Raw genomic sequence first — 12076 nt, 5'->3', positions numbered from 1 at the left:
TGCTCCTCACAAGTGCACTGCTTAATCTCCATCACCTATTTAACCCATCCCCCACTCACCTCCCTTCTAGTAACCACTAGAACACACGCTATTTTCAAGTGTGTATGGAACATTCTTTGGTGTAGGACATATGTTAGACCATTAAACAAAGCTTGATAAGGTTAAAAGTATTGAACTCATACAAAATATCTTCACTGACAATGATGGAGTGGAAGTAGAAATCAATAAAAGAAGAAAACCTGGGATATTCACAAATATGTAGAAATTAAACAGCACACTCTTAAACAACTAATGGGTCAAAGAAAAGTCACAAGGGAAATTAGAAAATATTTTGAGATGAATTAAAACAAAAACACCATGCTAAAACTTATGAGATGCACAAAAGCATGTTCTGAGGGAAACTTATAGTTGTAAATATTTATGTTAAAAAACAAGGAAGATCTCAAATCAACAACATTCTGCCTTAAGGAACTGGGCAGGGGAGGGAAGCAAACTAAACTTAAAGCAAGGAGGAAAGGAGGAAGCAAAGAAGGAAGGAGACAAATAAGATTAGAATAGACATAAATAAGATAGAGAATAGAAAGAAATAGAATCAGTGACACCAAAAGCTGGTCCTTTGAGAATATCAAGAAAATTGGTAATTAGAATGACCAAGCAAAAAAGAGAGAAGACTGAAATTAATAAAATCAAGATGAAATGGGGACTTTACTTTCAATCTTACATAAACAAAAGGGCTTGTGACAGAATATTGTGAGCAATTGTTCACCAATAAATTAGATAACCTAGATGAAATGGACAAATTTCTAGAAATACACAAACTACTAAAACTGAATAAAGAGAGAAATTGAATAGACCTATAGGAAGGAAAGAAATTGAATCAATTACCTAAAAACTTCCAGCAAAGAAAAGTCCAGAACCAGATGGCTTCACTGGCTAATTTTATTAAATATTTAAAGAAGAATTAACACCAGTCCTTTTCAAACTCTCCCCTCAAAATGGAAGAGGAGATAAAACTTTCTAACTCATTCCACAAGGCTGGTATTACCTTGATAGCAAAGCCACACAAAGAAATCACAATAAAAGAAAACACAGACCAGTGTCTCTTATGAATACAGACGTAAAATTCCTCAACAAAATACTAGCAAACCAAATCCAGCAACACATTAAAAGGATCATTCACCATAACTAAGTGAGATTTATTTCAGCAATGTAAGGGTGTTTCAATTTATGAAAATTGGTGAGTGTAACACACAATATTATGAGAATGAAAGGGGGGAAAGATCACATGATTATCTCAATAAATGCAGAAAAATCATTTGACAAATTCCAACACCCTTTAATATTTTTTTATGTTTTTAATTTTGAGAGAAAAATAGAGTGTGAGTGGGGAAGAGACAAAGAGACAGGGAGACACAGAGTCTGAAACCAGCTCCAGGCTCTGAGCTGTCAGCACAGAGCCCAACATGGGGCTCCAATTCACGGACTATGAGATCATGACCTGAGCTGAAATAGGATACTTAACCAACTGAGCCACCCAGGCACCCCCAACACCCTTTAATTAAAAAACAAACAAATTTTAAAAACCACAGCTAGTATTATACTTAAGGCTTCTCCCTATAATTAGGTCAAGACAAGGATATCTGCTTTTATCACTTCTATTCGACATTGTATAAGACATTCTAGGCAGGAAAGTTTGACAGAAAAAAATATATAAAAATTATCCAAAATGGAAAGGAAGAAGTAAATCTATTTCTATTCACAAGTGACATAATTTTACGTATAGAAAACACTAAAGAATCTATTAAAAAACTATTAAAGCTAATGAATTCAGCAAAGTTGTAAAATGCAAGATCACACAGAAAAATCTGTTGTATTTCTATGCTCCAGCAATGAACAATCTGAAAATGAAATTAATAAAACAATTCTATTCATAATATTAAAAATAATAAAATACTTAGGAATAAACTTAACTGAGAAAGTGCAAGACTCATACGCTGAAAATGATAAAAAGCTACTGAAAGAAATTAAAGGAAACCTGAATAAATGGATAGCATCCTGTGTTCATGGATTGAAAACTTAATATTGTTAAGATGGCAATATACCCCAAATTTACAGATCAATGCCATTCATATCAAGATTTCAACTGCCTATTTTGCAGAAATGGAAAAGATGATTCTAAAATTCATATGGAATAGCAAGGGACCCCAGAAGAGACAATACAATCCCAGAAAAGAACAAAGTTGGAAGATTTATAGTTCTAAACTTCAAAACTTACTACAAAGCCACAGGAATCAAAGCAGCCTGGAACTGACAAAAGGATAGACATACAGATCTATGGAACAGAATTGAGGGTCCAGAAGGAAACCCACACATTTATGGTCAATTGATTTTTAACAAAAGTGCCAACACCATTCAATAGGACAAGAATGGTATTCTAAACAAATGGTTCTAGGGCAACTGGTTATATATTTGCAAAAGAATAAAGTTGGACCTATCATACAAAAATTTTAAAAAATCAATATTCAAATGTAAGAGCTAAAATATATAACTATTAGAGGAAAACATAAAAGAAAATTCCATTTCTTGGATTTGGCAATGGAGTCTTAGATATTATATCAAAACACAAGCAAAAAGTATGTAAGAAATAGAAAAGAAAAATAAATGTTAGACTTCATTAAAATAAAGAACTCTTGTGCATTGAAGGACACTATCATGAAATTTAAAGACAATCCACAGAATGGGAGAAAATATTTGCAACTCATATATCTGATAAGGATACTGTATCCAGAATTAAAAAAAAAAAAAAAAAAAAAGCTTACAACTCAACAACCAAAAGACAAACAACCTAATTTAAAAGTGGGCAAATGGCCAACTAATCTTTGACAAAGCAGGAAAGAATATCCAATGGAATAAAGACAGTCTCTTCAGCAAGTGGTGCTGGGAAAACTATATAAAAATAAAATAAAATATATATAACTATGTAAAACTATATAAAAATAAAAACTTCTGCACAGCAAAGGAAACAATCAGCAAAACTAAAAGGCAGCCAATAGATGGGAGAAGATATTTGCAAACGACATATCAGATAAAGGGTGAGTGTCCAAAATCTATAAAGAATTTATCAAACTCAACACCCAAAAAATAAATAGTCCAGTGAAGAAATGGGCAAAAGACATGAATAGACACTTCTCCAAAGAAGACATCCAGATGGCCAACCAACACATGAAAAAATGCTCAACATCCCTCATCCTCAGGGAAATACAAATCAAAACCACCATGAGATACCACCTTACACCTGTCAGAATGGCTAACATTAACAACTCAGCCAATGACAGATGTTGGCAAGGATACGGAGAAAGAGGATCTCTTTCATTGCTGGTGGGAATGCAAGCTGGTACAGCCACTCTGGAAAACAGTATGGAGGTTCCTCAAAAAATTAAAAATAGAACTACCCTATAACCCAGCAATTGCACTACTGGGTATTTATCCAAGGGATACAGGTATGCTGTATTGAAGAGACACGTGCACCTCGGTGTTTATAGCAACACTATCAACAATAGCCAAAGTATGGAAAGAGCCCAACTATCCATCGATGGATGAATGTATAAAGAAGATGTGGCAAAGAGGTTAGAGTGGGAGAGAGCCAAAGCATAAGAGACTGTTAAAAACTGAGAACAAACTGAGGGTTGATGGGGGGTGGGAGGGAGGGTAGGGTGGGTGATGGGTATTGAGGACGGCACCTTTTGGGATGAGCACTGGGTGTTGTATGGAAACCAATTTGACAGTAAATTTCATATATTAAATAAATAAATAAATAAATAAATAAATAAACATTTAAAAAAAAAAGAAGATGTGGTATATATATATATACAATGGAGTATTACTTGGCAATCAAAAGAATGAAATCTTGCCATTTGCAACTACGTGGATGGAACTGGAGGGTATTATGCTAAGCAAAATTAGTCAGAGAAAGACAAATATCATATGACTTCACTCATATGAGGACTTTAAGACACAGAACAGATGAATACAAGGGAAGGGAAGCAAAAATAATATAAAAACAGGGAGGGGGACAAAACAGAAGAGACTCATAAATATGGAGAACAAACTGAGGGTTACTGGAGGGGTTGTGGGAAGGGGGATGGGCTAAATGGGTAAGGAGCATTAAGGAATCTACCCCTGAAGTCATTGTTGCACTATATGCTAACTAATTTGGATGTAAATTTTAAAAATAAAAAATTTAGTCACATTGGAGATTAGGGCTTCAATATATAAATTTGGGGGTGGAAGAGATATGGTTCAGTCCATAACATTATGTATAGGATAATACATTATATATTACTCTGTAACCCAATTTTTCTCTAACCAGTGAACGTCTTGCCATACCATGAAGTATTTATCTATAGTTTCACTGTTATTCTGATAAATGAGATGACCTATAATTTATTAAAATAAAATCTTAATTGTTGATAAAAATAAAAATAAAAGTGGGCAAAAGATTTGAATTGATATATCTCCAAAGAAGACACACATGGTGAATGAGTGCACAAAAAGTTGTTCAACATTAATCAGGAGGGAAATGGAATTCAGAACCACAATGAGATACCACTTCATATCCACTAGGGGGGTTATAATTTTAAAATAGGAAAATAACGAGTGTTGACAAGGGGTGGAACATTTGGAATGCTCACAAGTTGCTGGTGGGAATGTAAAATGGTACAGCTGTTTTGGAAAACAGTTTAGCAGTTCCTTGAAATGCTAAAGATAGACTTACCATAAAGACTCAGCTACTTTCAGTATATACACAAGAAAATTGAAAACAGTTGATGACACAAAAAATTGTACAGAAATGTTCATAGCAGCATTATTCATAGTAGCCAAAAAATGAAAACAACCCAAATGCCCATGACTTATGAATGAATAAATGAAATGTGATATATTCATATAATGAAATATTGTTTGGCAAGAAAAAGAAATGAAGTACTGACACATACTACAACCCATGAAAACATTCTGTTAAGTGAAAGAAGACAGACAAAAAAGGCCATGTATTAGGGTGCTGGGTGGCTCAGTCAGTTAAGCGTCTGACTCTTGATTTCGGTTCAGGTCATGATCTCCAGGTTTGTAGGTCCAAGACCTGCGTCAGGCTCTGCACTGACAGCACGGAGCCTGCTTGGGATTCTCTCTCTCCCTCTTTCTCTGTTCCTCACCCCCCTCAAAATAAATAAATAAACTTAAAAAACATTTTTTTAAATCAAAAGTCACAAATTGACTTCATCAACATGCAAAACTTATTTTCACCAAAAGTGACATTGGTAGTGAGAAAAAGACCACTGGTATAGTAAAAGCATAAATGATATAAACAGACAACTCACAAAAGAAAAACAGCCATAAAGATAGGAGAAGACACTGAGCCTCACTAGAAAACAAACAAAACAATGCAAAGTATAACAATGAGATAGCTTTTTCACTCAATAGATTTGCAAAATTGAAAGAGCTTGAAAATATCAAGGGTGGTTAAGGATTGGAAAAAGAGACCTCATGCACTGCTAATAGTTTAAATTGCAGTCCTTTTGGAAGGCAATTTGACAATAAAGTGTTGGAATTTTAAAACATACCCACTCTGTGACTTAGCGATTCTACCTCTCTATATTTACCTCAAAGAAATAGCTGTACAGGTGCATGAGGAAGCATGTACAAAGATATTTGTTGCAGCATTGTTTTAAATGAAAAAATAAGAAGCCAATGAGTAGGGAGAAATAAAATGTGGTAAAGTCATCCCACAAAATACCATATAATCATTAAAACAAATAATGTTAATATGGAAAGGTCCCTAAGACAGAATGTTGAATGAAAAAAAAGCAAATTTCAGAACATGCCTCATTTATGTAAAATCTACAAAATCTTACCAAACTAACTACAGAATAACTTTGTTTTCCATGGAAATGTATGTATGTAGATAAATGCAGAGAAAAAAGTTTGGAAAGACAAAAACAAAAGTAATATCAGTGGTTACCTATGGTAGAAGGGGACAGATTGTTGAAGGCAATAAAAAAGGATTTTAACCTTTTCTAAAATATTTTTTCCCATGGAGGGATGATATAAATAACAAAACAAGAAAAAAAGTAGATTCAAAATCCAAGGTTCCAATAGTGAATATATTTTACCTGTGAATAAATATATTTTGAACTCATTAATGTGACTTTGATGAGGGAAACAAAGGCAAGAAAAATGTAGTTTAAACTCCTTTACAGACTGCAGCCCATTGATAGATGTCAGAGACCTGGCGTGTAACACTCCCCAAGACATTTGTGGCTGCCTTAATGCCTTAATGTTTACACTTCTTTAAAAACTAGAAGCAACCTTATCTTGACAATAGCTAAATCTTCAGGGTCCTGTGAGACCGTGCTTTCAGCATCCAGAAACTCCTTAAAAACTAACTTTATCTCTACCCCTAAAAGTGTATAATCAATTGCTCCTTACAACGTCAGTGCAGCTCTTTCTGCCCACGGGTCCTGTCCCCGTGCTTTAATAAAATCACCTTTTTGTACCAAAGACGTCTCAAGAATTCTTTCTTAGCCGTTTGCTCACGAACCACACTTCAAATTTCATCAACTTGGTTGAAAGAAAGCTTTGATTTGTATCCTTGTCTTCCTAAGTTTAGGGGAGAACAGGAGAAGGCAGGGAAAACATGTTCGACTACTTTTTGATTTTCTTCTGCCAAAATGAAAGTCACGTGAGTCTTAAATGATATAGTTTTTTCAATGCCTTGAATCAATTCTTTAACCATACAAAGAAACCATTAAAAAAGCTTTTTCAGACGTCTAAAACCTGAGAATTCATCTGTAAGGAAACATACATCCAAATAATCTTTCAAGAAACACTTGAATTAGATCATCAAGATCTCTTAAAAAGACAGACATGGATACGGAACACGGCCTGTTGTTGCTGCATGTAATAATTCAATGCAATAGACTATGGGGGGAAAGAAAAAGACAAGTTAAAAAGCAGAAGGAGGGGCGCCTGGGTGGCTCAGTCGGTTAAGCCTCCAACTTCAGCTCAGGTCATGATCTCACAGTTCGTGAGTTCGAGCCCCGCGTAGGGCTCTGTGCTGACAGCTCAGAGCCTGGAGCCTGTTTCAGATTCTGTGTCTCCTTCTCTCTCTCTGACCCTCCCCCATTCATGCTCTGTCTCTCTCTGTCTCAAAAGTAAATAAACGTTAAAAAAAAAATTTTTTTTTAAAAAGCAAAAGGAGCAGTGGCATAAAAAAGAGGGAGGTATTCTAGAATGCCAGTTGTGAATGTAAAGAGTACTGAATTGGAGACAATAACCGTGGCTAATTTGACTCTGTCCACTTTCTAGTGTGACCATAGGCAAACCACTTAACTAATTTGAAGAAAGAGAATAAGAATACATACTTACCTCACTGGGTTGCCAAGAAAGGCATTGTAAAAGGAAAACTACTAATGAGATCAAAAGAGGAAGGAGTGAGAGTTCAACTCTATAATGTGAAATCCTCAGGGGGATGAAGAGTTGCCAAAAGACTTGGAACATAATCTCCAGAGAGATTCATTTTTCCCAAGTACGTCTTTACTCTTTATCCTGTGCCTAGTAACATACACCTGCCTTCGTTTATGTCCGCGTTTTCCTATCATCATCTCAGGAAAGCTACTCTTGAGTCACCAGCTAAATAATTTCTATCATTTTTATCTCACAGGCTCATTGACTTAACTAAAATACATACTAGTCTCTCCTATCCACTCAACCTATGTGTTTTTGAGAATCACGTATTCAAATGAGCATTGGAGTAATTAAGATGAGGGCTCTGGGGTCAGATTGCCTTGGCTTAAAGCCGAGCCCCACACCTTAACAAATATGTGGGCTTGGAAAAGTTACTCAATTTATCTATGTCTCAGTGAAATGGGTTACGAATAATACATAATGAGGTGCCTGGGTGGCTCTGTTGGTTAAGCATCCAACTCTTGGTTTCAGCTCAGGTCATGATCTCAGAGTTGTGAGATCAAACCCTGTGTGGGGCTCCACACAGAGCATGGAGACTGCTTAAGATTATCTCTCCCTCTCCCTTTGCCCCTCCCTGCTTGTGCTCTCTCTTTCAAAAAATAAAAATGAAGGAAGAAAGAAAGATACCTAATATATAAAATTGTTTTACAGTGAAATGGAAAAAAGGTAAAAGACTCTTAGAATAGTGTCTAGCACATGTTAAGCACTCAGTATATGACAGCTCTTTACTAATTTATCAGTCTCTTTTTCTTCCTGAGTCATGTGGAACCTAAATGAGTCCTTTCTGGATCTAGACTAAGGAAATTACTCAACTGGATGAAAACACCATACGGGCTTTCATTTTCTTAAATAAAAAAAGAAAACCCAAACTCCCATTTCTCCACCCCAGGAGGCCTGATTTTTCAATTTCTATACATTCATATATTCCATGTTCTTAGACTCCCTTTGCACCTCCAGCCTCACCAAAAGTAAGTTGAAGCCTAAATGGAATACCGATTTCATCAGCATACCTACAATCTCAGTTCTGATCACACATTTTCAGAATGTACCTACATATTGCCATAAAAATAATGACGACTACGATGATACCCAACATTTATTAAGCACAAACACGCACAATATCTACTATGTACTAAGCCCACTTCTATTACTTAAAGTGCCTTATTTCATGTGATCATAAAAACAATCTTATGGAGAAAGTGAGGTTAAATCATTTGTTGAACACCGCCCTGCTATTAAATGGTAGAGCCTGGACTACTTCATCCTCACTCCCTTCCAAAAATCTAAGTTACCTTTACAATAGTGTGGAGTCCTTTACAAATCAAATAAAAATCAGGAATCACAGAAAGTGCCAAGACCTTTAACTAGAGCACTCCATTACTGATGAGATTATAAATTGGTATAACTACTAGGAAAACAACCTGCTATTATCTACAAAAGTTGAATATAATGCATAATCTATGACCCAACCATTCCATGTTATTTCTAGATATGATCCTTAGAGTAGCAGTTCTCAAATTTTTTGGTCTTAGGATCCTATTATACTCTTAAAAATTGTTAAGGACCCCAAAGAACTTTTGTCAATGAAGGTTGTATCTATTGACATTTCTCATGAAAAACCACTCAGAAAAATCACTTGAGCACTTGTCCATATTTCCTCCAGATATCTATTAAGTATGTTGAAGAAGGGTAGATACTATTAGAAAGCCCAGGGAGAAATTGTCATGGACTCCATTCCAGGCAGCTGATCCTACCCCACTGAGCATGTTTCCTATTTATGTTTGGTTATATTCAGCAAAAAGTTCACAGAATCCTGAGAGTTGGTCATGAAGGAGTCTCTTCCCCTGGGATTATGGCTGTAATCTCAGGGTCTAAATTCCTATAAGCAGCACAAAGTAAAACAAAACAAAACAAAACACTGTGTTGGTCTTGTTTACTGTATTCTTCTCAAGGCCTAGCATGAAGTAGGTACTCACAAAATGTTGGTTAATGTATGAAGACATGAAAGATAACATCTCTACCTAAAGTCAGAGACTCTTTCCTTTTGGAACAGTATAGATAGGAATTTTTGTAGGAGTTTATAAGATTTATAAGCAACCCAACTAGGAAAGCCCTGTGCTCTTTGAAATGAAACAATGTAAGCAACAGTTTTTCCAAGACTATCGGTCCTGAGTGTGGTGATAAAATGACCCAATGAGCCACTCTCACATATCCCTAATTTAGCAAACTGACTCCAGGGGTTCAGGTTTTCACAAAGATGGGACTTTCAGGTTCAAAAGCAATATCCAAGTCTGAGAGGCCACCGATAGAAGATGACTTTCCAGACACATTTAGATCCTTCAGTCTATGCCAAACCCCGGAAGTTTTTAACAATTCTGATAATAATCTTCTAAGGTGGAGATAAGAAGGGATATAGAATGGAGGTTAGTAATTAAATCACTAAATGACATCTTGATTTGCTCCCTGCACCTAGCCTCAAAAGAGCAACTGATACTTATGTTCCTGGGCTATCTACTGCTGAGTCACCCCAGGTCAGTTTATATTTTCTAAAGTGTGGTCAAATCTTTTGCCTCCAGTTGATGCGCACAATAGCCAACAAAATATTTACTATCTGTGATAAGAGAACACCAGGATAATAAATTTGTAAGTTACACTCTTTCGGGCTAAGAAATGGGCTCAGTTTATCCCAATTTACTTCAAATGATGCATAATTTTGCTTTTTGCTCTGAGATTCATTCTTTTATTCTCTCTTGTATTGTAGGGAGCTACATGACCTATTTTCTTTTACCAACTGGCTTCCAGGTAGGTTCAGCAAAAGGGAAGAATTAAGAGAAAATAGGAATTGAGAAGGTGAGTAGAAAGACTCTTGGGTAATTCTCCATGTCTTACCGTGTTCAATGTCTCTGGGTCTAGTTCTTAATGGACAGGTTCTCTTTCTATGGTTTCAGATCCCTCTGAGCAGTGTTCTAGGCTCTTGTAACACCACTTCCTTCCTTTGTCATGTGGCCCCTAAACATGGTAGCAGATGCCTGTCATTGGCAATCTCTGGGTTAACTCATACCTTACCTGGCTTCTCAGTGTTTCCATCACCTGTCTAATTAATTCTTGTATTAAACTCCAGTTGCATCATGACTGACAAAGTCATGATGTGCTTTGTGCGAAGTCTCCATGTGCTTTGGGAGGCCAGGGAAAGTCAAACAATCAGGCCACTGGAAGAGCAGGATCTATAATAGAGGTTGTTGAAACTGGGTGATGAGTATATGGGGGTCTTTTATACTCTTCTTTACTTCTTTATGTATACCTGAATATTTTTTACAATAACTTTACTTTAAAAAAGAAAATATTCCACAGGGTGCCTGTGTGTCTCAGTCGGTTAAGTGTCTGACTCTTGATTTCAGCTTAGGACATGATCTCACAGTTCATGAGTTGCAGCCCTGCACTGGGCTCTGTGCTGACAGCGTGGAGGCTGCTTGGAATTCTCTCTCCCTCTCTCTCTCTCTCTCTCTCTCTCTCTGTCCTCGCCCATTTGTATGCTCTCTCTCTCTCTAAATAAGTAAATAAACTTAAAAAAAAAATTTTTTTTAAAGCAAAACAGTCAAGCCCAGAGGTTGCACACTTCATTTCAAGATAATTCCAATTACATACATCAGTGGTTCTCAATCAGGGTTGTTTTTGCCTACTAGGAGACATGACAATTTCTGGAGACATTTTTGGCTGTCATAAGTTTGAGGGGGTGCTACTGGCATCTAAGGGGTAGAAACCAGGAATGTGCTAAACATCCTACAATGCACAGGACAGCCTCTGCAATAAAGAATTATTTGGACAACTGGATATCCACATACAAAAGGATAAATTTGGACCTCTACCTCATACCATATACAAAATTAACTGTAAATGGATTGAAAACCTAAATCTAATTACTGGAAGTATAAAACTCTTAGAAGAAAACATAGGTATAAATCTTCATGACCTTGGACTAGGCAACAGTTTCTCAGCTATAACACCAAAAGCATACAAACCCAAGAAAAAATAAATTGGACTTGATTAATGTGTACAAGTTTTGGACTTCAAAGGACACTATCAAAAAAGTGAAAAGACAACCCAGATAATGGAAGAAAATATTTTCACTTCATATATTTGATAAGGACCTAGTATCTAGAATATATAAAAACTCTTACAACTCAGCAATCAACAGACAACTTGATTTTTTAAATGGACAAAGAATTTTAATAGACATTTTTCAAAAGATGACATATACATTGTCAATGGGCACATGAAAACATGCTTAACATCATCAACCATTAAGGAAATTCAAACCAAAACCAAATTGGTACCCACTCACACTCATTATAGGATGGCTATAATTTTAAAAATCAAACATTAACAAGTGTTGGCAAGGAGGTGGAGAAATTGGAACACTCATGCATTGCTGGTCAGAATGTAAAATGGCACAGCCGTTCTGGAAAAGAGTTTGGCAGTTCTTCAAAGGTTAAACACAGAGTTACAATATGACCCAGCTAGGAAAGAATTTTTCTCAAAGCATTCTTAGTAATAG

At 36.0% G+C, this 12076-nt stretch overlaps 1 protein-coding gene across 1 annotated transcript in view; it reads left to right on the top strand.

Moving 5' to 3' along the window:
• LOC122201260 (translation initiation factor IF-2-like) overlaps positions 1-12076 on the top strand; it is a 120877-nt gene that overhangs the window by 39884 nt on the left and 68917 nt on the right. The window contains exon 4 of the mRNA XM_042907164.1: positions 10283-10323. Within this exon, the coding sequence (XP_042763098.1) occupies positions 10283-10323 (41 nt within the window). The remainder of the gene's footprint in view (positions 1-10282; positions 10324-12076) is intronic.

Source organism: Panthera leo, chromosome D1 (genome assembly GCF_018350215.1).
Source record: "Panthera leo isolate Ple1 chromosome D1, P.leo_Ple1_pat1.1, whole genome shotgun sequence".
Lineage (NCBI taxonomy): Eukaryota > Metazoa > Chordata > Mammalia > Carnivora > Felidae > Panthera > Panthera leo.
Note: the sequence above shows the minus strand (reverse complement) of the source record. Positions and strands in the feature narration are given on the sequence as shown.